Source organism: Drosophila subobscura, chromosome O (assembly GCF_008121235.1).
Source record: "Drosophila subobscura isolate 14011-0131.10 chromosome O, UCBerk_Dsub_1.0, whole genome shotgun sequence".
Lineage (NCBI taxonomy): Eukaryota > Metazoa > Arthropoda > Insecta > Diptera > Drosophilidae > Drosophila > Drosophila subobscura.
Window position 1 is genome coordinate 7,396,747 of NC_048533.1, and position 27,377 is coordinate 7,424,123.

General features: G+C 43.9%; 2 protein-coding genes across 4 annotated transcripts in view; both read right to left on the bottom strand.

The window, feature by feature from the left end:
• Positions 1-590: 590 nt before the first annotated feature.
• The window catches only part of LOC117896477, a 57,711-nt gene continuing 30,924 nt past the window's right edge, over positions 591-27,377 (bottom strand). The window contains exons 5-16 of one of the 3 annotated variants that reach the window (XM_034804817.1): positions 22,434-22,533; positions 13,146-13,256; positions 12,172-13,039; positions 5,363-5,453; positions 4,294-5,306; positions 4,060-4,236; positions 3,803-3,995; positions 3,479-3,743; positions 3,243-3,420; positions 3,152-3,163; positions 2,794-3,080; positions 591-2,721 (exon numbers count right to left, since the gene is read on the bottom strand). In XM_034804817.1, coding sequence (XP_034660708.1) covers positions 1,967-2,721; positions 2,794-3,080; positions 3,152-3,163; positions 3,243-3,420; positions 3,479-3,743; positions 3,803-3,995; positions 4,060-4,236; positions 4,294-5,306; positions 5,363-5,453; positions 12,172-13,039; positions 13,146-13,256; positions 22,434-22,533 — 4,050 coding nt within the window. In that variant the 3' untranslated portion in view covers positions 591-1,966. Of the gene's footprint in view, positions 3,081-3,151; positions 3,164-3,242; positions 3,421-3,478; positions 3,744-3,802; positions 3,996-4,059; positions 4,237-4,293; positions 5,307-5,362; positions 5,454-12,171; positions 13,040-13,145; positions 13,257-22,433; positions 22,534-27,377 lie in introns of all 3 variants that reach the window. The other 2 variants (XM_034804815.1, XM_034804816.1) reach the window with 2 other exon arrangements.
• LOC117896479 (trichohyalin) lies at positions 13,624-15,513 on the bottom strand. The gene has a single exon (XM_034804819.1). The coding sequence runs from the start codon at positions 15,420-15,422 to the stop codon at positions 13,821-13,823; it is 1,602 nt and encodes a 533-aa protein (XP_034660710.1). The 5' UTR covers positions 15,423-15,513; the 3' UTR covers positions 13,624-13,820.

The following is a 27,377-nucleotide window of genomic DNA, read 5'->3' on the forward strand; positions in this document are numbered from 1 at the left end:
GAAAAAAACACTTCCAATAAATAAGAAAAAAACCAAGAAAATTTAGCCACCAAATGGGAGAACATTGGGGAATTCTCTTCAGCCAAGGACAAAGTTCGATTTAAGGTTGTAATTCACTTAGATATGTTTTCCCGATAATCTAAAAGTGTATTCATTCAGTCTGTATAATAATTTTATAAATTATTCCGCTGTAAGATGGTAATTTGATTTCTACTCAAATTAAACAAAAATCACACAAAAATCGGTGTGCATTTTCAGGAAGAAGTTTAAAAAAAATAGCAGAAAAATCTCTTACATATTTAAATACGCCGCAATGTCGCTGCCACAATGCAGACAACAAACAAAAAGAAAATTAATGAAAGGTTTACCATGAAAACATTTAATCCCCCCAGTCCATTCAAGAGGGCAAAGAGGATACTCGTATCATCCCGCACTTGAACGGCCTGGCCTGGCCTGTCCAATTGGTTTACGAGTATTTTCATTCGATGTTCAGTGGGTTTTTTGTAGCTTCTGGGTGACATTTAAATTAATAACAGCGTAGAGGATTTTTAAATAAGTTTATGCATTTATTTATTTGTATGCCTCTGTCTGCCAGTGTGCTGATTCAGGTGAGAGAGAAGTGAATGAAATTCAAATTTCACATAAAATAAATGAAAACCTGAACAAACAAATTGACAGCCGCAAAATTGTGGTCTTAATTAACACAAAATGAACGACACATGGGAAAATGATGATACCAATTCAGAGTTGTGTGTATATTTGATGGCTCTTTTGATTTTCCAGCTGGCTATAATGTTTCGTGCTTTTTCGGTATAATTGACATCGTAATTGTCACAAATTTGAGCATAATATTTTTGAGATGCAACCAAATGGAACAGGGGAAATAATAATTATGATAGTTTAGATGGATTTTACACTTAATTATATTTATGCTATCTTTTTTTGGGGGTTAGTTATAAAAGTTGTGTGTGGTTGTGTATGGGTTAGTTTTACTCGAGTTTTAGCTAGAGATCTATGTTGTATTAGAACTGATATTTAAGGTTGATTTCCTCAATGCGGGATAGATATACACACGCATGCACTGGATGATGAGAGTACGAGTAGTTTACAATCCGATTACACTAAGGAGCGGTTACAAAATATACTATATATAATGTTATATTATTATTATATCTGTATATCATTAGACAGTGAGACGACAAACGATTCTTTTCGGTTCTTATCCATTCTACTATTTAGTTTAGACTTTCTATATTTCATTTCATTTTAAAAGTAACAACGATTGTCTTTAGAAAACTAAATTCACGTACGCTCAATACTTATACGATAATCGTATATATGTACATACATATATACTATATAATGTATGGAGTATGTCCGCTATATACTAACTATTCTGTGACTGAATTCAATTTTTTAATTCTCGAAAAAGGAACATCATGTGTGTATATAATATCTGTATGTTTATTGTATATTCTATGTTTAGTTTTTGTAATTGAAAACCCATGCAAGTGGAACAAAGAAACAGCCCGAAAGTTCAGATCAGATCAGACATATGTATAATAACTATATTTGTGTGTGTTTTATTTTGATTACGAGAGACAGTCAGGAGAAGTTTCAGATGCATTTGATTATATTCAGATTTTGGTGTAGATTTTGGCACACTCATTGAGGAAGAGTACGAGTATATTGTAGGATTCATTCTATGGAACAATGGACAGTGATGGGGGTATTAATAATCCTCAACTAAATTGTACTTTCATTTCGCAGCTGCAACCAAGTTTTGCATGCATCCGAGGTACTTTGCTTTCCACATCACAACACGCGCCACAAACTCATTCACATTCACACTCTCTCTTTCGTATTCACACTCAGATTCATTCGATTAATCGGGTTTATTTTTTTGGCCTACTTGTGGGCCTAAAGCTTGGTTTGTTGGCCAGCTGTTTGGGCCTTAGATTGTGCCCTATCTGCTCAAGAGTTGCTCCACATTCAAGGTCAGCTCTGGGGCAGTATTGGGGCTACCATTGTTGTTGTTATTTGTGGGACTATGGGCATAGATGCCATTGAGGGTGCGGGATGGCGCCGGCGATGTGGGGGCCGACAGGAGGGGCGGACTCAGGGCCAGGGGCGGCAGCGGCGGTGACTGCGCCTCCAGTGTGGAGGGCGGACTACGATTGAGATTGCTGTCTAGGCTGCTGTGATGCTGCGACGATGCGGGCGACAGCGGAATCTCCTCGATCTTCTCCAGATCCTGGGTGATCGACGACGAGTTCTGTTTGTGGGCACGCGTCAGGGTGCCCTTGGGGCTGCGCGACTGCGTCTCATGGATGAGGGGAATGTCCAACATCGAGCTCTTGCTGGCACTCACCAAGGCCGCGTAGTTGGTGGCCTGCAGAGAGTGCTGATGCTGTTGCTCTCCCTTCGCCTGCCGGTCGTCACGATCGAGACTGAACTGGCGACGCAGCAGGCGACTGGAGCCAGGTTTGCTATCAAATTTCGCCGTACTGCCGCCCATCGAGCCGCCACCACCGCTGCCCGGGCCAATGGCCACGCCTGCCCCTACGCCGAGACAGGCCCCCGCATTGCCGTACAAATACTTGCCATCGTAGAACTTGGTCAGATTGCTCTCGCTGGGACTGAGACACTTGTAGTGGTTGTAGGGGGAGCTGAGGTCCATCATCTCCTCGATCTTCTTGTAAAGCCGCGAGCTGGAGCCGCCTGTGGAGTTGGGCAGCCGATTGAAGCTGTTCGGATTCAATAAATTGTCCGGCGTTAGTTCGGACAGCTTACGGGACTGTGGACTCGTGCTGCTGGGCGTCGCCTTGCCAGGAAACTCCGGACAGAGTGTGGCATTCGGGCTGATCGTATTGGTGGAATTGGAGTCCAGCGAGTACGAGTTGGGCAGATGTCCCACGGAGGCCATATCCGAATTGGCTGGCGGCGTAATCTCCACTTTCACCTCCACAGATTCCCCAGCCAGCGAGGAACTCTGCGATGATGAAGGATTCGTGCTCGTGCGGGATTTATTCGCCTGCGCTTTCAACGTGATGGAGTTCCTTATAAGCGATTCATCCAAGCTGTGGGGGAAGCAGTTGAATTTATTAACAAAGAAGTTATCGAAGAGGGTTTTCAGCCTTTAATGACCTACCCATGCGACTCCCTAGGGTAAGCAGGGTATAGTTTTGAGAAGAGTTAAAGTTTAAGGTTTAGAGAAGATTCTGCCATCGATTTATACTCACCCAATTGGCGGTGGTGCTGGCAATGGCTTATCAAAACCCTTCCGGCCCAGAAGCCAGAATGTGTTCATCATGCCCTTGCCTTTGATATCGATGAGTCCTCGAGGCTCTATGGCATAGCCACCACGCGCCTCCAGCCGATCGCGTGTCTCCTGTGACATGTGTATGCGCCAGGAGGAACCTTTGAGGGGAGACAAGGAATAAGGAATGTAAACAAAGTCAAGTACAAGTCCAAATACCTGTAGACTCCATTCTGGAGGCTGTGTTGACTGTATCGCCAAAAAGACAGTAGCGTGGCATAGTCAGACCCACCACGCCGGCGCAGCAGGGCCCAGTGTGCAGACCAATGCGCAGCTGGAGCGGCACACCAGGCAGATGCTTGACATTGAAGCGACCGCTCTGATGCAGCAGATCCAAGGCCATAGTGGCTATCTGTTCAGCATGATCGGGTATCTTGACGGGCAGGCCACTCACCACCATATAGGCATCGCCAATGGTCTCCACCTGAAGAGGGGGCAGAGGCAATTACTTGAGAGTTATAATTTATTTGGGATGTCACGCACCTTGTACACATTATACGCATTGATGGTGGCATCAAAGATCGTGTAGAGATCGTTTAGTAAGTCCACAACCTGCACGGGACTGCAGTGTGCGGCAATTGTTGTAAAACCAACAATATCGCTAAAGTATATGGTAACATCGGAGAACTCTTCAGGATCAACGCCCAAGCCCATTTTGAGTTTCTCAGCCACAGAACTAGGCATTGAAAACGAGTACGAATTAAGGATATATGTGGATTTATATCTAGATGAGAACCCACCTTGGCAACATGCGATTCAGCAGCTGTTCAGTCTTCTTTCTTTCAATATCCAATTGATCGGTGCGCTCTCGTATCAGCTCCTCCAGATTATTCGAGTACTTCTCCAGCATTTGGAACATTGTATCCACAAAGTTCACCTTTCGACCATGATTTAGCATCTTGAAGCGTTCATAAACGCTGCAAAAAAAGAGTATTTAAATAATAGAATAAATTCGAAAGGTTTTTGCAACTTACGAATTAAAATCTGGTCGCATATCTGGCTGCTCGGCCCAGCACTGACGCATGATATTGATGGCCTCCGGCGGTGCAGCACCCTTCGAAACGGAGGGACGTATCAGTGGCGGTGGCTTTTTAATCTTTGCAATAATATCCTCCGGCGAGAGGGAGAGCATGCAGTAGGGCTCTCCGCGCACCACCACCTCCTGCATGATGATGCCAAAGGAGTAGACATCCCCGAGCTGCGTGCCGAACTGGATGCGTCCGTGGTGCTGGTGGTGATGCAGGTGCTGCTGCTGATGGGTCTTCATGAGGCGCAGCAGCTCAGGGGCTGTCCAGAGCAACTCCTTGGCGCTGCGCGGCATCAGTGGCAGGCCCTGAGCCTCGTAGAAGGAATTGAGTCCATAGTCGGTGATTTTTAGCACCCAACGGGCATCCACCACACAATTACGAGAGGTGAGAGCTCCATGCACGCGCAGCGGAGAGGTGTGAAGGTAGCGCATGCCTCTGACTAGATCCGTGAGCAGGCTGAGGCGGAAGGACCAGTCCAGCTTGATCTCATCCATTATGAGGACATCCTGCAGGGATCCCCGAGAGCAATAGTCAAACACCATTGCCGTGCGGTTCGGATCAGAGAGCCAACCAATCAGCGGATTGATATTCTCGTGCCTCAGTCCATGAGCCATCACCAGCAGATCCATGGCCTTCGAACGCAGCTCTGCGGAACCATTCATGTGGATTTCCTTGAGCTGCACCAGATCCCCGTTGTAGCGCGCTCTCATGTCGAGGTGTGCGGGATTGTGCCTGGCCAGGCTGCCCGCGGCGGATGATCCTCGCTTTCCATTCACCGTGGTCGTGGTGGAACTACCCACGCCACCCGTGGAGGCTGCTGCTCCGGGTATCACAAAGCCCAGATTCTTAAGCGATCCAATGGAGCCCTTCAGCAGATCGGGCTTGTCCACCTCGGGACCACCGAACTCCTGGAGCTGCTGCAGCCAACAGCAGAGCATGGCCTCAATACCTTCATCCACCTGGAAAGACAAGAGAGAGTTTTACTCTCTGCTCTACTCGTCATGGTTCTACTTACCCTTCGTGAGTCCACTGGGAAGACAAAGTCACTGGCGGATAGGACTATCTTATTGGGACCCTTGGAGAGGCGCTGTCGCAGGAAATAGTTTCTGAAGGAACAAGTTTAAGAATTACCCAAGAAGAGCCATCCCAACTGACACCTGTACAAGTTGTTGTCTATTTAAATAGAGCTGAAGAACTACTTAGCAGCAGCGGAGGCTTCAATTAGCTCCAGCATCCAATCAAGCACACACTTTCCCCTCTACTGGCCCAGTTTCCACTCCCATCCCGTTGGCCAATGCAATCTGCATCCATTAACCCAACCGACCCACAGAACAACTCACAGACCTTTGGCTTCGTTGCGGTTGGGACTATAAAAACTTTTTACTACCACACTCTTAGTTACACCTAACAGTTCTGTAGCGTTTGTGTGTGGTCCACTTCCTGGATGGATGAAGCCAGCTGGAGGCAGGGTAAACCGCAAATTCATGCAGCAATTGTTATGCCAGAAGTTTTGTTTGGGCCACGTGGCCCAAAGTCAAGTCAAGTCCGGGTTAAGTGTATTAAGGGGCATTAATGGGCTACACCCTAAGTAGGGCAGCAGAAACTCTTTTCGGCCACACGTGTCCCGGTTGTTAACTAGATTTCCAATCCAAACACACCTCCCACCCAACCCAACCTTCTCAGCCAAAGAGACAAACGGAAGCTGGCATTAAATTTGGTTCTTTTTATACCCGGTACTCGAAGAGTAAATAGGGTATATTGTATTTGTGCACAAAGTGAATGTATGTAACGCACAGAAGGAAACGTTTCCGACCCCATAAAGTATATATATTCTTGATCAGCATCAATAGCCGAGTCGATTGAGCCATGTCTGTCTGTCCGTCCGTCCGTCTGTCCGTCTTGTTTGTCGGCTAGTTCTCAGAGACTATAAGAGCTAGAGCCACCAAATTTTGGCTCCAGACTGCTGTATGCTCACACTGAAACCAGTGTATTTCAAAAAATGAGCCACGCCCCCCTTCCGCCTCCGCAAAAGGGCGGAAACCTCCCAAATCGACAATTTTGAAGATAGCAGAAAACTAAAAACGCCATATCTATCAGATCACCAATTGGGATCCGATTGGACCATTATTATAGCCAGAATGATTAATTTGCAGTAGCTAAACCCAGCAGCGCATCTTCTTCATCACCCCCCTTTTTACTGACAATTCCAGAGACCGATAATCAAAGTGCTAGACACAATAAATGTACATCCGATTTGCAAGTAGGAGAGCGAGTCATAATCCACCAACACCAAGAATCCAATTGTCTTTCCTATTCACTCATATAAGGAAAGAAGAACGAGAGAGCTCAGTCTTGTGTTGTTTTACAGTTACTTTGCTATCTCACTCTCACACAAAACCAGAGAAAAGCAAAAAGAAGAAACGGCGCATTATGATGGTTTCTGTATAACAAATCTTAAATGTAACTCCCTTTACAATTTCCGAGTCAAAAGTAGGAGAGCGAGCCAAAAGCCACCAACACCAAGAATCCAATTGTCTTTCCTATTCACTCATACAAGGCAAGAAGAACGCCAGAGTTCAGTCTCGCATTGTTTCGCCGTTACTATGCTCTCTCGCTCTCACACGAAAACCAGAAACAACCAAAAAGAAGAAACGGCGCATTATGATGGCTTCTGTATAACAAATCTTAAATGTAACTCTATTCAAAATTTCCACATTTTTCTAAGCATTTTCCGAACGAGATCACGTGAAAGAAATCTTTTCCGGGACGATTTATTTCATTTTGATTCAAGCCTGCACTCCAGCAGCGCATCTTCTTCTTCTCTCCCCTTTTTACTGACAATTAGTCAAAAGCAAAAAAAAGTTTCGGCTTGCACCAAATTCCAGAAACGGAAGGTCAAACTGCTCTATACAATAAATGTGCATTCGATTTGCAAGTAGGAGAGCCAGTCAAAAGCCACCAACAACAAGAATCCAATTGTCTTTCCTATTCACTCACACAAAAAAAGAAGAACGAGAGAGCCCAGTCTTGTGTTGTTTTTACAGTTACTTTGCTATCTCACTCTCACACGAAAACCAGAGAAAACCAAAAAAGAAGAAACGGCGCATTATGATGGTTTCTGTATAACAAATCTTAAATGTAACTCCCTTTACAATTTCCGAGTCAAAAGTAGGAGAGCGACTCATAATCCACCAACACCAAGAATCCAAGTGTATCTCCTATTCACTCATACAAGGCAAAAAGAACGACAGCTCAGTCACGCAATCTTTCGCCGTTACTTTGCTCTCTCGCTCTCAATGTTTTCTTATTCTTTCTCCTCTTCACTTCCTCATTAGCTAAATGTTAAGAGAGCGCGTAGATTCACCCTACACTGATCTGGTCTGGTCGGCTAGCTCAAAAACCCAGAGAGCAGTAGGCCCAAGTGCACGTCACAATGTATGTGCATTAGATTTGAGAGTAGGGGAGCGCGACCCAAGCCACCAACACCTACGCAGTTTACTTTTTTTGCAGCTTCCTCATCCCCACTCAGTAGTTAAAAATTTGTCAGCGCGTTCGGTCCGGTACGGATTCGGTCCGCGAAAAATCGAAAAAATCGGGTAAAATCGGGAAATTAAGGGAAAATTCGGGAAACTAAACGGGAAAAAGTATCGTGCAGTTTGTGCAGTGTACAACAACAAGTGTGTGTTAGTGAAATCAATAAAAATCAAGATCATTTGCGGAGGAGCACAGCAGCGAGGCTAGAAGCAGATCGTCGATGGAAATATGCGGCAATATGTGAAAGTGAAGTGTGTGTTAGTGAAGTGAAATAAAATGTGGTGCAATGGTTGAACATTTTGTGGACAAAAAATGCGAGATCATATGCGAAATCTACGACAATATGTGAAAGTGAAGTGTGTGTTAGTGAAGTGCAGTGAAATATGGTGAAATGTTTGAACATTTTGTGGACAAAAATGCGAGATCAATTGTGAAATATGTGAAAGTGAAGTGTGTGTTAGTGAAATATGGTGAAATGGTTGAGCATTTAATGGGCAAAAAATGCGAGATCAATTGCGGAGGAGCACAACAAGGCTAAAAGCAGATCGGCGTTGGAAATATGCGGCAATATGTGAAAGTGAAGTGTTAAATGTGTTTTTTTTTTCGTACAAATGTGTGTGTACATATGTACGTACATAGAGCTAAAATGTTCTAAATTTGCACCAAGGGCTTGCAATGTGTGTGTGTGAAAATGTGCCAAAAAAGGCGTGAAGTTGTCCCCTCCCTTTACCGTGCAGTCATATAAAAGCGCAAGAAAAAATAAGAGCCGCAAAAAGCAAAGAGAAGAGCGAGTGTCAGCGCTCTCATTTCAAGTGTCCCCTAATAGGGTGAGGCAACCCAATTCGTGCAAGTCTGACTCTCTCACGTTGAGTGTGTGCGTACGAACTTCCGTCCCAATGCCTCACCTTAAATTAATGTGCCCAATATCTGTGCTCATATTAGAATCTCTCGCTCGATCCCGTTTCATTTATTTCGTTTCGTTCGTTTCGTCGTATCGTCGCGCGGGTTACGTATGCATGTGTGTAAAGAGGACAATAAGTGCTTCACGGCACATGCGAAAAGAAGAAGCGCAATGAGGAAAAAAGAAGAATGTAAAAGGCAAGTGAAAATTGATGTTTTATGTTTGCTTTACAGTTTATACTTTGTTTTCGCAAATGCTCGTATATTTTTCTCAGTGACGATCATTTTTTTCCTTTACTTATTTTTGTTTTGTTTATTGCCGTACCCTATGGCTTTACGCTCTCGAAATTAACCAAAAACAATTCTCCTTACACTTGCACCTCTCGATAAGTGAGTGTGGGTGCACGCAAAGGCAGTTTTTCTCTCCTTGCATAATTTTTATACCCGGTACTCGAAGAGTGAATAGGGTATTTTGTATTTGTGCACAAAGTGGATATACATATGTAACGAAGGACACGTTTCCGATCCCATAAAGTATATATATTCTTGATCAGCATCAATAGCCGCGTCGATTTAACCATGTCTGTCTGTCCGTCCGTCCGTATTGTTGAGCGCCTTGATCTCAGAGACCATAAAAGCTAGAGCCACTAAATGTTGCATCCAGCCTTCTGTATGCTCACACTGTCATAAGTGTATTTCAAAAATGAGCCCCGCCTCCTTAACAAAAAACGCCATTCCGTAGGGAATGACCATATCTATCAGATCACCAAAATGGGATCCGATTGGATCATTATTATGGCCACAATGGAGAAATTAATTTTCAGTGGCCAAACCCACCCCGTCCCGCAGCATTCACACTCTGTTTCGCGCTGTTTATGGCCTCTGCCCCTGACACGTCTCTGCCTCTGCCTCTGCCGCGACTCTGCAGTGTCTATAGGGGAGGGTGGCGAGCTAAAGGAGCGTGTTGGCGTGAGCAGTGTTGTTGATGTAGATGACAGATGAAGAAAAAATGTAAAATTTGACAAATAACCGCTAAAGTGCAGATGTAGTACTGAGTGCCGGGTATAAAAGTTGTGACGCGTAAGAAGCGTCTCACACGTCCCTTCTCGTTTCCTTTCCATTTATGGCAGAACTTTTTGGGGCTTAACTAAGGGCAAAGTTGTGTGTGTGTGTTGACAATGATTCAGGGATTAATGCAGAAAGAGGTTAAGCAAGGTCATGGATCAATCAATAAAAGCAAAGTTGAGTATGTAAATATACGAGTACAAGGTACGTACATAGGTACCTACCATAATCCCTGGTTCTCTTTCCGTTTTAATACTTTCACCCTCTTAATTTTGTATATTTTTTTGCATTTTCCATGCCGCGGATTATAACAAACACTTTGTCAAATGGTAGACCCCGAGGGTATTTAAGCAACGTTGTTGCGGACTAACTTTTTTTGTATATTTCCCCCTTGCTGGTGTTTCTGGTACAGGTGTGACCACGGACGGCCTTGCTCTGGGATCTCTTTTTGTACCCTTTAAAAGGGTAAAACATGCCCTAGAAAATGTTGTATACTAGATTAACTGTGGAAACAGCTCGTTGGAACAGTCTTAGTGAGCTTTTACTTGCTTGTTCCACAAGATGATCCTTCGAAAAGCAAATTTTAATCAAAAAATGGAAACAATGGCTTTACAAGAGGGTATCCAATGCCTCATCCTAGGAGGCTAGCTAACCAGCCCTGCTTCCTGTTTGTGCTTTTTTGTTTCTGCTTCTCTCTTGCGCTAATTAAAACTTCATGAGTTGCATTTTAGAGTGCCTGGGAAAAAAGTATCTCTGATTGTTGTGGTTTAAAGTTGTGTACTAACTAGCTTAAAGCAAAACGCTTTTCAGTTAATGGACGAGAGCGTGAAGGTGAATGATCAGGGGTCAGGCAAAACAGGATGTGGTCTAGGACTGATACCTCGGGGGCGGCCACAACAGGAAATGTCGTTGGCATGTCGAATAGTCAATGATTTGTTTCAACCGCACTCGATGTGTTTGTTTCTTCTGCATAAACGTCAACTGTCAGGAATTCCAGTGGTACACGTGTGCGTGTGGCCACCTGTTCTACGCTTTGATGAATGTAATTAATTAATTAAATGCTTGTTTTAATGGTCCACCTTTTGGCAGAGTGAGAGGCGAGAGTGTGAGTGGGTGGATGGGCTGGTTGATTCGTGAGTGAGTGAAGTGTGCGGTTAACTATTGATTTTCACGTAGCTGACTTCAATCAGGCCACAGACCGACCACTTTGAATTTGACATTAACTGTTTCGATAAGTCATCAGTGATGCATGCAGACAGCCCTTGACTTTGGGCCTGCTTGCATAAATCATTTTCGAGTGTGGTTCACGATAATTAGCCGTATACCAAATACGTACATATCAAAATGTGGCTTAAAGGCAATCAAAAGTCAAGTTGGTATTGTCTTTGGATCAATTAAAGTGGGCTTGGGCATCTTTGGAGCACTTTAAATTGATTAGGAGTAAGTGGGTTTCTCTATAGATGTATCAAGATGGTAAGTAGTGGTATCTATAGGCCTATCCGGGGCTATCTATCAGTAAGCTCTTCGTTTGGTAATCTACAGACTTACCTGATTGCCTTTGGCACACCTAGGACGTCTTAGATATAACAAAATTCTTTTAGAGTAAGTGGCTCCCTCTATGGAAGTATAAAATTGTGTGTTTTCCAGAGGTCTAAAGAGTTCTGAGCTGAATATGTTAATGCGAAAGTTAGGAAAGACCAACCATAACCATATCTAGTTAATATTCCTTTAAACTTTGCTTGCCCTCAATAGCTCCCGAACATATACAAAATACACACAATATTTCAATCGATTCTAAACCCAAATGAAGGCCTTTGGAGAGCAGATGCATCAACGTGATTAATAAAATTGAAAGCGAAATTTAATTACAATTTATTCGCTCGAACAACACAAACTACAATTTTTTTCGAGTTGCGGCAAAAGCAATTAGCACCCAACCAATAGCATGGGAGGGGAATGGCAGGAAAAGCGAAACAGCGAGATGAAAATGAAAATTCTCCCGCTCGCAAAAATATATATTTTATGCCCAATCCAATGGATATTGGTGGGGCCGTTGCGTGGGTTAAGGATTGGATTTACAGAAAAGATGAACGAGTGGCTGGCCGCCTTTTGGGGCGTGCTAATTGATTATTTTTCAAGCGATGGAAAAGTTTGCTGCTGCCGGACCGAAAACCGAATCTTAATTACGCCCCAGAAGCCTCTGTTTCATCTTGTATTTGAAGAGCGTGTTCCGGCTTACGCATTCACACGAATTTGCACTTAAGATTTGTGTGCTTTAAAGATACTCTCCCCTTATGATGGCTAAAAATATAAATCAAGACTCACCTCAGGGCTATTCCGGCGGCCACACTGCCTGCCACAATGATCATCAGAAGGCCCACACAGATGGCCACGATGGTCCAGCAGATGGCACCGCAATGCCACAATTGGACGCTGCTCACCAGCAGCCATTCATCGTAGCCCGGTTGCACAGAGTGGGTGATGTAAGAGTCCTCGCTGCCCCCATCCGCGGCACCGTTCGCCATCCTCCTTCTGTCACTCCACTCCAGGATGAGCAGAGGCCGCCATTTGTAGCTGGTGGACACCATCTGAACGTTGGCATCCCGCACAATGTCCAGCACTATGAAATCATATTTGGGAATGGCTTCCGTTCGACTGGCATTCGCTTGGGCCGCCGCCGCGGCAATGTGCGTGACAATCAGATCGTACAGGGGAAAGAGCTTTATGTAAGGGTAAAGTTCATCCACACTGGCATTGCGATGGGCCCCGGACCCACCGGTGGTGGTTCCACCGGTCGAAGCGTCATCGCTGGTCTGCTCTCCCTGTGGTGGCATCCGAAAATTCTGCATTGTGGCCATCAGACCGGCGGCATTCAGAAAGTGTCGATGCTTATCGCTCAGCAGCGTCAGCACCAACAGATTGCTGGTTACCAGCCCCGAAACGGAGCTGGAGTTCCCGCCAGTGGCCTGATGCAGTGGCGGGGGATGGTGGCGTCGAAGGTGGGCCAGATATTTGTAGAACCGATGCTCGACATTCAATGAGCTGGCCACCATATCGATGAGAAGTATTTTCGTGTGCTGTTTGGTGGGAGGCGCTGCCTCAGCCGCCTCCTCCCCATCCGCCACTACCTTTTCCATGCTGTCCAGCAAACGGAGCGTACTGTCATCGTTCAGTGGGGCCGTGATAATAATTGCTGTAAGTCGAGACCCAAAATGCAATGAGCCCCTCAACAGTAGTAGCAGCACCCAGCAACAGCCAGGCGACCAGTGTGATTTTTGTGTTTCTTTTGCGATACTCACCTTTGCCTGGCTTATCCTGACCATGCAGGTCACGTACTGTCCTGCCAATTTCAATGCGATATGGTACATGCAAGTTGGCCGCTATGGCCAGTCCTAGGCCCCAATTGTCGTCTGCAAAATATTGACAGAGACAGAGATAGAGAGTGAGAGAGCGATAGAGATATGCTGTCGAAATTAAATTGCGTTTTTGTGGCACGTAAAGTGTTGGTGGTGTCATGTGTCTGTACTCTGTTTTCTGTTCTCTGTTCTGGTTTTGTTGCATGGCTCTCCAGTTCTGGTTGGTTCCCTTTTATTGGGTTTATAATTTGGCATGCCAGTGGTAGACCCCGTTTTAGGCTGAAGCTTGGGACTCGTTCTGGTTTCATAATGAGCTCTGTTTGAGGGGTTTTTGTCTGCGGTTTGCTTATGCAAATGTCAGCGCATAAAAGGTCAGCAACGGAGTTGATAAAACAACTTTTTCCGTGTAACAAAATCTGTGTGAGGTTTCAACTGAATTTATTTGCATAGATATCAATACGATATACATTTATGGGAAACTGTTTCCAACTGTAGCCCTGCATGCTGTGTGGTTTACAGGCAGAAACAATTATTTATAAATGTTTATCGTGTACATCATCAAATATTACAAATTTCCAACTAACTTTCAACACAATTTAAAGAGAAGAAAGAATGCAATTAATAGAACTTGCAGTGACAATTTCTGAAGCCCGGCCGCTGTGTCTTCTTTGGGGGTTGGGGGGCTGCTTTTTCGGTCTGCTGGCAGGGCATTTCGGGGGGCAAATCGCAACCTTTGAGAGCCATAAAGCTGCAATGTCTGCGTGCCGCCTCCGGACAGGGACACTTGTCCAGGCTGGCATTGTCGACCCGAGCCTTGTACTGCTGCTCAGTGATGGGGGCCCGGGGCACATATTTGTTGGGGTCACAGGCCATAACCCGCCAGTTGGGATGAGCGCGCAGGTAGTCGGTGCCATTCTCCAGGTACTCTTTGGCCAGTTTCTTGCATGCGATGGGATCATCGACAGCCTCCCGTAGCTGACTCTCGAAGTAGGCGTTCTCCTCCGCCTGTAGGCGTTTCATTTCAATGACCTGTGCATCCAGAGCGGCGCGATGGCGAAGCTGCTTGCAGAATTTCATGGCGTGGGTGACCTCCGGATGGACAAAGCGGTTCTCGGGCATCTTGTTCTCCCGCACTTCGGCCTCCAGGCGCAGACGTCGCTCGGCCTCCTCGCAGATCTGCAGCTTGAGGATCTCATGGCAGCGTGCCGCCTCCTCCCGCTTGAGGCGCGTCGTCTCCGCAATGTTGCTCTTGGTGCAGATGTCCACCTTGTAGAGATCGGCGGTGCGGTCGTCCATCATCTTCTCGATGCCCATCTCGAGGGCTTGCATGCGCCGCACATACGCCAGATACTCGAGGGTGGCACGATTGAAGTCCCGCTTGGACTGGGCAATCTTAGCCCTGGCCTCCGCCTCCAGGCGCTCCGTTTCGCGACAGAAGGCGGCATGCTCGGCCTTGTCGGACTCCCAGACGGCCAGCTTGTCGCACCTGCGCCGATGTATCTCCTTCAGAAGCTCGTCCCGGTATGCCAGATTCTTGGGTGGAGCAGGCTGATGATCCTTGTCGAATTGCTCCAGGCGTATTTGCTCGAGTATTTCGTTGAGGGCGCGTGCCTCTTCGCGCTTCTCTTCATCCTCACGTGCTAGCTTCGCGGCGTTGTCGAGCATTTGGATGCCCAGCACGTGCTTCACCTGCACCTTCATCTTCTCCCGTCGCTCGTTCTCGCTCTTCTGAGCGCAATCGTACTCCTCCCAGCGTCTGCGGTTCAGCTCCAGCCAGATCTTCTCCTGCTCGCACTCTCTGCGCTTCCTGCGCTGATTCTCGAGGATCTGCTCCTGTTGGATGATTTTCGTTTCGAGCAGATCCTGGTGCCGCAGCGCCTCGCGTATCTCGTAGCAGTTGAGCATCACCTGTTGGACGCGTTTGTCCTCTATGAATTTGTTTTGCTCTTTGATGTTATCCTCCTTGATGGCATGCAGATGTTCCTTGCGTTCCTTGATGTCGTGACCGATGCGGTTCTTCACCGTATTGGAGAACTCCTCCTCGTACAGCTTGTCCTCCGCCTCGAGAAGGTTCTTCAAGCGAAGACTTCGCTCGTTCAGCTCCTCCGCGGCGACTTCCATGGCCTTGTTGACCAACAACCCAATTTGGCAATGCAAACTCTTGCGATCCGTTCGCTGGATAAACTGAAAGTGCTCCTGGCCATGACCCGACTCTTGCATGGTGGCCCAATCGATTAATATATATACCAAAGTTTATAATAATGAAACAAAAACAATTGAAAGTATTCTGAATTTCTCAAGTTGTGTGTCTACGTTTTGTTCCGGAATGAGTTGAAGGAAAGGAAAGGCAAAGGGAAGCGGATTCAAAATCTATCATCTGCTAAGTTGTTCCCCTTTAAAATCTGCATGATTTATGCGCCACTCAGTGGTGGAATCCACCTCCATTGGACCCACGGGCTCCATTAAACTGTCTTATGGTCTCTGGCCCAAAGTGTTCCATAGATCATGAGAGCAAATGCAAGGCCCATAAACACCCGCCAATAGATTTTACTGCACTATCATGCTCAATGTGCAGATTTCTGAACATAATTTATGGAATCTCACACGCAAGGAGAATGCACTGTGATTTGGGGCTGGAAAATGGGATCGGTGCGGTATAAGTTTCTGAGGAAAGCTAATAGGACAATACGCATACGTAGCGCTGTCAAGCGTGTCATTTTGTGCAATTGTTTAGCCTTGTGTGAGAATGAAATTTAATTAGAACTGACACGAAGGGGTCGTTCCCTGTGGGAAAAGCAAGCAAAATGGAAAACTTTGTGGTAGTTGGGTGCTGCTTTAGGCAGTTTTCGTGTCACTTTTCGCTCGCTCTCTTGTGTCGCTCTATCAACTCAATTAGCAATGCAGCTGACAACACGCTAATTAACTGAGATGTGAGCTGGAAAAACTTGCCAAAACACTTGGCCAGCTGTTGGCGGCATCACCCACGTTAGCAGGAAGCGGGAAACAGGAAAAGAAACAGAAGCCTGCGAGTCTGAGAGCACCTAAGATCCTGCCTGCTGCGCTGGCCAAAAACTTTATGGCTGAGCTCCGCAGAGTGTGTGCCGGCTCGTTCGCCTCTGCGATTGGCATGGAAGTGCATGTTTGCCCAAGTGCAAAATTGTGCAATTACGCAGCTCTGCAGAGCAACACCAGCGAAGAGGACGACTTCCTGCGCTGCAGCCTTCGCCTTAGTCATACGTCGCATGGGAAGCTGGCTGGGTTTCTTTTCTTTTTTTTGTGTGTTCAGTTCTCTTGGCCTTGTCTTGCGATTCCATATTCAAGACAAAGTTTAAGGCTGCAGAAACATTTCAGGCGATTTGCATAGCCATCCCCCGCGAACGATAATAAAATGTAATAACTGCCAGGGCAGAGACAACCATTTCGTGCGAGTGAGTGCCTGATAAGCCATTCCAGCTGCTCCCGGCCTTCCGTTCTTCCGCTCTTCAGAGGCCTGAGGGCAGGATACTGTTTCTGATTAATGTAGAACTGCTCTTCACCATGATGGAATTTCCTACTTTATTATGGTTGGGCCATCTGTGGCTGGGATTCAGTCAACCATTCACTGTGGTTAATTCCTTGGCATTCTTTGGGCAAGGCCAAGGCTCATCTTACTCGGAGGTGGGACGCAGCAGAAGCTCATAGTTAACGCCAACTGTCTGTTGCAAACACAGCTACACATACGCAGATGCATTGGACTCACTCTTTTGCACACATGTGCTCTTTTCTCTCTCTGACATAATGCACACCCATACAGATGGCTGCTCCTCATGCTCATATTTGCATTTGTGCTTTTTATACCGAGCACTCTCAAAGGGTTAAAGGGTATATGCTATTCGTGGGGTAATTAAAATATACCCACTCGTTATTATTTGATGTTAGTAGAGATAAATGATTAAAATATTATATTATCGGTTTCACATTCTAAAATAGATATAAAAAAATGCCAAGTAATTATGCAACAATTTGTTTAAAAACGAAGCCAAGACAACGTTTTTAAAATTGTATTATATGTTTACGATAAGTTCCGATCACTTTACCTTTGACCTATGATGACATATATTTTTTCAGAATAATATCAATATTTATTGTTATTGTTTTCTTTCTCATCTTATGTCTAATCTCTGATTACGAAGACAGGCATTTCAGCTACTATCACAATTAGATAACTAAACCATAGTGCCTTACTCCCTACTGAGTATATTTTATTCGAATCATTTGTAGTTCATTTTTATGCATTTAAATATTCATGCGCTCGACTCAAAATTTAAATTGCGGCGCGTTCACTCGCAGCTGTGGCAGTGTGAGTGTCTGTGCCTGTGTCTGTGTGCCTACATACATACATATGTATGTGTACATATGATTATATCCATGTATGCATAGTGATTTTAAATCCACAGCATTTGCTTGTGCGAGTGTGTATGGGTTAGCCAGCGAGTCTGGTCAGCCAGGCGTTGTTATTTACAATCAACTTTCCCAGCACCCAGCACCCAACGCCCGGCAACCGACAATCCTCAAAAAAATCAGTAAGAAATATTATAATCAAAAGCCGAAGCTTTAAATACCCTTAAAGACCCATCGTACTTATGATTTCGGTGTAATAAAATTATTGATTTTTGATTTGATCTTGGGTTGCTGCGTGTCAAATTCTTTTTTCTTACAAAAATCAAATTATAATCATTCTACCCCCTTTAAGAGTATGAAAGGCGGGCACACACACAAACAAAAAGAGTGCTCAAAGAAAATAGGTAAAGAGAAAAAACTGCATTGAAAAATCCATAGTACAACAGAAACCACAGCCGCATACCCCCCACCTAGAGCACTCTCCAGCTCCTCCTCCTCTTCTGCCTTTTGCCACAGATCAAAATTTCCAGCGGGTAAACGAAATAAATGCGACGTGCTGCGCTTTTCCTCTCCGTTAGGGTTACATAGTTAGAAAGTTATTTCCTTTTTCCTTATTTTTTTTGGACACTGCGAAAATCGGAAAATGTAAGCAACAAAAAATTGGCTGAAAATATACAGAAGCACAAATAAATGGGCGGGCAGGTAAATAAATTGGCCAAAACCATAAAACAGAATGGCGCAGAGTTGGGCGGCGAGAGAAAGTCCTCAGAGGAATGGAATGGTTAGTTGCTGTGTGAAATTGAAGCAGATTGCGGGGCGCTGACTGGATCCGCATTCATTTATCTAAACGAAGCCACATGCAGTGCAGTGCTGCTGCTGCTGCTGCTGCTGCTGTGTTGCTCCTTTGCTCTGAAATGTAATCAACACATGTCACACGTGGCGTACACGTTATATCATTTGCATAGGCGTATGCCAAGAAAAGATGATGTCAACGCTGCTGTTGCTTGGCTTTAAATTTATGGGAAACAGATCGGCTTGTCCTTATATGTTTTACGAAGGGTTAGAAAATGAGGAGAGGTAGAAAGCCCTAAAGCTTCAACCATCTTTCTACCTTTATGGATACATAATATTATGTACATAAACATATATTTGTCTGTGAATTAAATAGTTGATATTGTAGGAGGCATTGAAGTGCATCCTTTTTGTGAAAGCTACTCCTGTCAAAGGCAAAATATTCATGAGTGCACTTAAGCAAGCGAACTGAATTCTGTTTAAAAATATCAAAGAAAAAGTTAGCCACACTCTGATGTTCGAAAGTTAAGCCACATGTTCCACACACTCCCCAATCTGACCGCTGACCATTAAATGCTCATAATAAACTTGTCCCCTCATCAAAAACCACTTGCACACATCACAGATGGCCTCTGCTTGTACATGTTGAAAGTTCCATTAAAGGATATGGCATTAAACTTAACACCGAAAGGCCTCAGCCGAAAAGTTGTGCGAACATTATTTAAAATTATTCGCACATTTCCATGCTTCCGAAGTGGGTGGGGGGTGGCATTAAAAATGAAGCCATAATTTACTCTGCCGCATAAGATGTGCCACACACTCTCCTTTTTTTTTAATTGCAACATTTTCGAGGTGGCAGACACCTTATCATGCCGGCGACAGGCAGCATAAAAACTTAAATATAATTAAGTTTATTTTATGGATCCATGTGTGACTGTGTGTGTGTGTCCGTGTCGCATGAGTGCGTGTGTGTTTAAAGGGAGAGAGTTGAAAACTTATAGCATACTTTGCAGCTGTACTCTTGACAGTTTTCCCGCATTGTTGCACGGTTGCTCGATTGTGGGAGGGATGGAATGGGATGGGATGGGCGGGCGGGCGGAAAAGTTGCTGCAGTCCATTGAAATGCAATTAAAGTTGCAAATTGCTTTTGCTATACATACAATTTACATAATGCAGAGATATAATCTTTGAGCAGAAACTTTTGCCCCATGGTTCAATTGATTGGATTGGCTGGCGGGAGAGGTCCCAACTTCGTCATCAGAAGCTTCTTGTTTCGCATTTTGCCAAAGAGTATAAAGATTTCCGATAAAGATTTTTGCAATTTCTGTCTCGGCTGTCCAGAGAAAGTCAAAGTGAAAGTCAAAGCAATCAGTGGAAACGGAAAAGCTCTGGCATATGGCCACCTTTTTATGGTCACCAACTCCATTAGCTGTCACTTAGTGTAAAACAAATCATAAATGCTGCTCGGACAGCAGCAGAACAGCAGAGCTTTCCCCTAATTATGCTGTCATAAAAAAGGAAGGCATTCCCATCAGCAATGTTAATGGGGCGTGGCTGTAAGTCCTGGGCCCAGTGCCCAGTGCCTAGGGCCCATCACGTTAATTGTTAAACACTTGAGATTAATGTTGGGCCTGGGCCATCAGCATCCGCTGGTTCTCTTGCCACCATTTTATGGCCAATTTATAGACAAAGATGTTGCAGCATTATTCATAAAAGTTAGGGTCTTCCGCCGCCTAACGCATCCCCCACAGGGTTCATGTGGGGCATAAATCAAAGGAGGTGTGCGTGTTGCCTCCTGTTTGCCCAACTAAGCGGCCATCAGGGGACTGCCTAGACTCTACTTCTGTTCGTCCTGTTCGTTGTTCGTTGCCACCCCTCCATTCTATGGCTGCTCGTCCGCAGATGTGTGAATCGGACTGGAGGTCACGTTCTATAGATGCTGACTGTGTTGCCAGTGTGTGTGTTTGTGTGTGTGTCTGGGGGGTGGCTTAAGGACTTTTCCTGGCGGAGTGATTCGGAAAACAAGCAATTGTTTATAGGGGTAGAGCAGAGATCTTTAATTGACAATGTTATTGCGTTGGTTCAAAGAACTCCAAATGTTAAACCAAACTAGCGCAAAACTTTTCTTTCTAGATCTTCTCTTATTCCTTGAGCAACCCTCTCGAGTGCGTCTAAAGTTTCCTTTTACTCTCCCTTGTTTTTGGCAACGTTTTTATGCTTTCTCTCCATAGAACTTTAACTGCCGTCTGACTGATTTTATTAGCTGGCATTTGATTTCCCATCCTCCTCCTAGATTTGCCATATCTCCATACCAGCATCAGGACATCTCAATTTTGGTTACGTTTTTTGTGTGTTTGCTTGGAACTCTGAATTTACATTTTTACATCTTGGGAGATTGTCGGGTGCCTGGATGGATGCTCTCTGGCTTTATTTTATAACTTTGTTTTTATGCCATTCCTCTAGTTGTTCAGCTGCTGTCACATAATTTGCACTTCTTTTGCCGTATTTGCTTTCTTTTGCCGAGGGGTCAACAAACTTTGCCACAGTTGAATAATGGCCAATAATTAAGCTGAGAGGGGGAGCCAAAGAGGGGCTGGCAAGGAAGAGTATCAATGCTGCTGGACTCCGAGGAAGAGCGGCTTCATTTATAGAGAGAGAGAATTATTTTATTGAAGACTTTACACCCAGAAAAAGAATAGTTTCTGAGTTATTTTTCATCTTCTGAATGGACTCCAAATTTCCCCGAGTGTAAATGTTTTATGTAATAAAAACTTTAACTGGAGCAACTTCTGTTTTCGATTAATCTTTAATTGATTGCCTGAGGGCGCGGCGCAGCTGCATTTGATTGGCAGTAAAATTAATTAGGCAGCATGCGGAATATTTAAGACCAGGCCAAAAGCCAGAGCCAGTCTATTTCTCTCTCTCTCTCTCTATCTGTCTGCACTGTTTGGCTGTTTCGGCTGATTAGCTTCAGTCACCTAATTAAATTTCAAATGCAGCGCAGTGCCAACTTAATGGTCCTCGGTTTCTGTTGACTCTCTGTCTGTCTCTCTCTCTCTGCTGCTGCTATCTTCTCTAGCTGTCAGCAAACACTCACACACACACAGAGGAAACGTTAATCATAATAATGTCACCACTAATTGCATTGCGTATACGCACACGTGTACTTAGAGTCGACTACAAGCAGCAGCTTCCTGCCTCAACTTGCTCTGTCCCTTTCTCTGCCCCACTCTCCCTTGGTGTTCTCTGTGTATTTCTCTCTTAATTCGCTGGCGACCCCATAATTTGGTATTACGTGGGCGCGACCGCCACCAATGCCACGCCCACTGCTGACTCCCTCCACCGAAGCTCGGGGAAATGTGTTTATTTAACATTTAAGCAAACAGCTTTTCCCGCTAACCATACAGGGGAATCGAGAATGCGTGGGATAACAATCGGATGGACGGGTTTTGGCTAATATGGGATGGTGGGCAATATCGGAGAATGAAATATAAGGATGGGTCTAAGGATTGTCAAGATTCGCTAGAATCTCTGGCCGTAGGTATAAACAGGAAATAAGGATGGAGTGGGAAGGAGTGTATCCAAGCAATTAATTAAAGAAAGAATTATGTGGGATGGTTGAAGACAATCTCAATAGATACGAAATAGTGATTAATTTTATAAAATATATTCCATTATAGAACAGCAACAGCTGCAGCTTCCTTTAGCAACTTTCCTTGTGAAGAGTATCTAAGCTTCCTTTTGATTTCCTGCTTTTAATTTGCAGAAAGAAATCTGCCGCTGGAACTAAATATTTACTCATTTGCATACCCCGTGCCACCACCACCATTTTCAAACAGATGCGCGCACCATTCTTGAGATTAAGTGTAAAATACCTAAGAAAAATAAAAACCATTTAAAAAGTTGAATCACCAACTTCAACTCTAGCCACCCGAAAATTTTCCATTACCATTTCAGCATTTAAGCAAAAAAGCAATTTCAATGCAAATGCCGAGTGATCAGAAAAGGAAACCCTCCAGGAAAATGGGTGGAAAGTGTGAAGGAGGAAGGAAAACTTACCGCCAACATAGATATCAACCTGCGACCAATTCAGTTTGCTGGCAATGCTCTGCACGGCCAGGGAAATTGCCTCGAATGATGGCAGAAAATTGCTTGAGATCTGCAACGAAAGATACGTACATTTATTGTTAGATGGAAAGCGGGAGGGAAAAGATGTTGTGCCGAGGTTACACCAAATGAAAGAACTTAAATGAAGCACTGAGACCTGGTCCCCAGACCCCATGGCAGCTTTATAAACATAACTCTACCGGTGCCCCCAACTCTGTCTATCTTTGTGGCATTTCATTGTGTTGTTCTGTTTATTCTGTTGTTGCCACCAGACTCCAGTTGTTGCCAGAACCCAGTTGTTGTCCCATTCTCAAATCCCAAGTGCTCTACCCCATGCTTCTTCTCCCCCATTCCCCATTCTCCATCCACAATCACCTTTTGTCTCTGTGGGCAGGCAAATGAAAATCTAAACACGAACTCTAGTGCCTTGTTTGTTAAAGTGAAACAAATTAAATGCTTAAGCAATTAAAGAACACAAACTGGAAAAGAGGGTGGATGGCATCTGTGATGTCTACTTGGCTGCCGACAATGGAAATCTGAGTGTGGGGTAATAGGACAACTTGTGGATTACAAAGTGGTAGAAATTAAACGACGAGAAATCCTGATTTAAATCAACACTTTGTTGCTTTCTGGCATTAGAAATTGATAGAAAGTAATTAAATCAATTTAAAACTTAATCTTCGCAGTAAGTACATTTTGTGAATGAAAAATTGAGGAATATGTGTGTTGAAATTAATTTTCAAGCTACCTTTGCGATGAAATTTATGTTCTGAATAAATGCTGATCTAGTAGTGTATTTTCAGCCGTTGGATCTGTTATGCCAGATGCTTTTCAGTTCTGTTTTTCTTAGAGATATTAAGGGTTGGTCGTATACGGCTGTTTCCTCTTTTTGGATTAAATAAATCAATTATTCCTGCTGTCCCATTGTCTAATTCCATGTAGAATTTATGCAACAGTTTCTTGTTTGTTCTCTTCTGTTCCAGGAAAAATTAACAGGCACACACTTCAGTTAACGAGAGACCCCGTCTTGCAGGGATTTTCCTTTTGCTTATTTACGAGGCTCGTCAGACAAATAAATCTGCAACAAGGCCATAGACAATTCAATCATGTTTAATCAAAGCATTAGACCCATTCCACAACGAACGAAACTTCAATCAATAATCGGGGACTGACTTTTAGTCCCCCTAGACCCTCATACATATATATTGCTCCCCCTATTATGCTCTCACTCAGAGTCTTCTCTTATATCTCCCGCTATTATGCTCCCTTCAGCATTTGCCCCCCATTATGCTCCCCTCCCTCATCATCATAATCATCGTCGTGCTCGAGCATAAAAAGGTCCTTGCTCGTTTGGGTGGCGGGAAAAAAATTCGATTTTCCATTGGCATTGATGTGGGGCCCAGCCCAAGCTCGGTACTGGGGGGTTGGCGGCACTGACAGCTTTAAGTTAGTTTTTGTACCTTTTTGACCTTTTTGTTCTGTTGTGTGCCTGTGTGTGTCGGCATGTGTTTTTTTCATTTTTTGTTTAGAATCATTTGTTGGCTTGATTCGAGCTGGCAATGGAGATGGAGTTTCTTTTTTTGGACTGCCAGGACAGCTGCCTGTCCAGGCTTAGCTTCATTATTTTGGCAGACGAAATAAATTGAAAAACGTTTTGCGAGGAAGAATACGTGTAGGCAGCCTGGACACATACAATTTTCTACAAAATTGAATTTGAAAAGCAGCAACAACTGTAACAATCAGAGCAACAGCAACACCGGAAGCAATCAATGAAGGAGGCCCTGAATATCGGGGAGGGTGGGATATTTTTTCCATTGAAATTGAAAGGTTTCTGATGTGATTAGGCTATGATTTTTCACAATTTCACTTTACTTGTTGTTCTGGTTTTTACTTATGCTTTATGACACACAAAAATTGGCCATTATCGGGAGTTAGTTTTTGGCTTAACAAGGCGTATACTTAATGGCAGAAAGTGGACTGACATATGTCAAGGATATGATGGAGCTGAAGGGAGAGAACTCAAATGGAATTGCTCTCCTTTTTGGGTAAACCATTCAATATAACTCTTATTGGCCGTATTAACCGTTTGGCAGTCTCAAAAGAATTATTTCGAAAACAGAACCCCAAAGGTCCCTCAAACAAAACAAATGAATGAACCCCTGAGATCTTGTGATTTACTCTGATTGCTCCACTCCCTATTATTACAGCTGACTGTTTGTGGCACTTTCCGTCCGCCCCTCCAATAAGCTGCTGCCAAAGTTCAGGAAAGTTTTTCGATTCAATACAAACTGCAAAGGAAGTGGGGTGCCAGAAAGTGGGGTGACAGGAAACAGGAAGTATGGTTGTATCCGTGGGTAGTGGGGTGTGAGGTAATGCAGCAAATTGTTAAAACAATTGCAACAATTTGGCATCGAAGTGCATTTGGGGTGCTCTCTATTGACACAACGTGACCAGCCATCGTACGCCGAGAATTTACTGGGTTTTCCAGTTTACTTCTCCCTGTTTTTCCTTTTTTCTACCAAGTTGACCCTTTTGGGGCATTGTATATTGGAGAGGCACCTCAGGCTTATTCATTTCATTTTTTATTGTTTGGACTTTGTTTTATGGTACGACAAATTGTTTAACGTTCAATCAATTTAATTAATTTGCCAAGCAGCTGGAGGTGGAAATATATATTATTTTTAACCAAGCAGCCGGAAAATGAGTTTTTCTTGCGCTTTTCCTTATTGAGTTTTCTGTTCACAGGTGAATTGCTCCTTGGCCCTCAGACGGAAAAGAAAAAAATTTTATGCAAAGGAGCATCGTGAGCACAGGGAAAAAAAAGAATCAACATTAATCACAGCTCAGCAAATATTTGACATTTGCCAGCCTCTTTGGCAGATTGTCAAACGGGTGGAATCGGAGGCGGAAGAGAAGCTCCTACTAACCTGAGGAGATGGGTAAGGGAGGGATGGGTCTGGCTTATCCCCGAATCCCGACTCAAGCATCATCTTTTGTTGCCATGTTTCATGTTTTTTTCGCAGCGCGTGTGTATTTGTGTATGTATTCTCTGAATGCTTTACATTTCGCTACACATAACAGCTCTGTAAACCTATTCACATGTTAATAATTCTGTTAGGAGGCACATACTATACGGCGGAGGAGCATCTAAACAAATTCGAAATTTCAATTGATCTTTTGTGGCGAATTCTATATCTCTATACTGGCATTTGGTGCAAATGGAAATATTTATGCGGGTTTATTAAATTGATTGGCCATGAAAATTGCATGGGGAATGGGATTTGTGTGGGTGTTTACGCTTGATAATTCTCTTATAGATTTGTCCCAAAAGGTTATGGGGACAGACACTCAATAGAGGAGACCATTCTGCATATTCGTATTAAAGAATCCAAATTTTAAAGTTCTCTGGAAGATATTTGATATATTCCTTTAATGTTTGTATTGCCAACAAACTTTGACCAATTTTGACAAAAAATGTGGTATCCATAAATATTATAAAGTTCCTTGAAGATATTATCAAAAGGCAAGTTACCAAAAAGATCGTAAAAAAGTGAATTTAATTTCAGGGAACTTTTCAATGACCAAGCTGAATTTGTGTCCTTATTTTTTTACAGCATCCTTTGCAGGTTTATTCCTATTCAATATGAAAGGACGAAGCCAACAGCTGGCGCTTGCAGATAAAAATTAATGCGAGAATACATTTTATTTGTTGTATTTTTTTTGGTGGGGAAGATGCCATCATTATTATCAATATACAATAAAAGAAAAGCATAAGGCAAAACTTTGGCCGATGGGGCACTTAATTTGCTGTCATTTAACTGTAGAATAAATGGCCAAGACATGCGGCTGCAACCGAACCCATTAAGATGCCGCAGAGCCAACACCAGGACAAGGCGGAAACGAAGGATGAAGTTTTGGCCTACATCGGACTTTTCCTCCTTCCTCTTTTCTTTTTTCAATTTAAGACTGAGACGGGCAGAGATAGTGTTAAACAGAGAGAGAGAGAGAGAGAGAGAGAGAGAGAGAGAGGTGCAGGCAGAGGAAAAGCATTTTTATTGTGTGGCAAAGTGGCAACAAACATTGAGGTGCTATAAAGTTACAGCAGCAGCAGCAGCAGGAACAGGAACATACCACAGCTGACTGAATGTCCAAAATGGCTGTCACACATATACATCTCTACCCGTATACAAATGCAAATCACACAAATGCGCACGTGCTGCCATTCCCCAATTGTTTTCACTTTCTCTTTCGCAAGCACATGGCAAATGTCTGCACTTTTTCCTCAGCTGTCTTGTACCCAAATTGAATACGATTTGAATTACGAAATGTTTGCTTGATGTTTTCTCTTTTTTTCTCTCTCTCTCTGCTTTACTGTACCCTTTTATTTGGCGGTATGATGGTTTTATAAAGAGCATTGCACCGGCACAGATGACACTCACACTTCACGGGTATCAAGAGTTTCAGCATTGCCATTTTGCTTGGCTGTAATTGCGGTTTTACGGTTTATTTGTTTCTGTCCGACAAATTGCTTTTTAATGCCATAGTTATGTCCTCTATTTTTTGTGCCATGTAATTTCCTGGACAAATTTTATTTGCTTTTTGGCTTGAAGAGTAATTGCTCTAAGTATCTCTTGCTGTAATTTGTAGTTTGTTGTCAGACCCTTGCGATAGGCTAATGGCTGAGTTTTGTTGGGTAATATGTATTTAGGGTATTTTGTCTGTATTTAAATTGAATTAAAGCTTGCGACAGTTTGAAAAAGTTTACGATTTACGGGGCCATAAAGATGGTGATGGATGGTCCCTAGCGGATATGAGCAGGAAAGTGATTTGACGGCTTGTTAAACGTTTACATTTTTAACGAAATGAAGCTCTAACCCTGCCCAAAGTCCTGTGCCC

Bases quoted from the DNA above. Each gene is read 5' to 3' on its own strand.
- LOC117896479 (XM_034804819.1), bottom strand. From the start codon at position 15,422: ATGCAAGAGTCGGGTCATGGCCAGGAGCACTTTCAGTTTATCCAGCGA.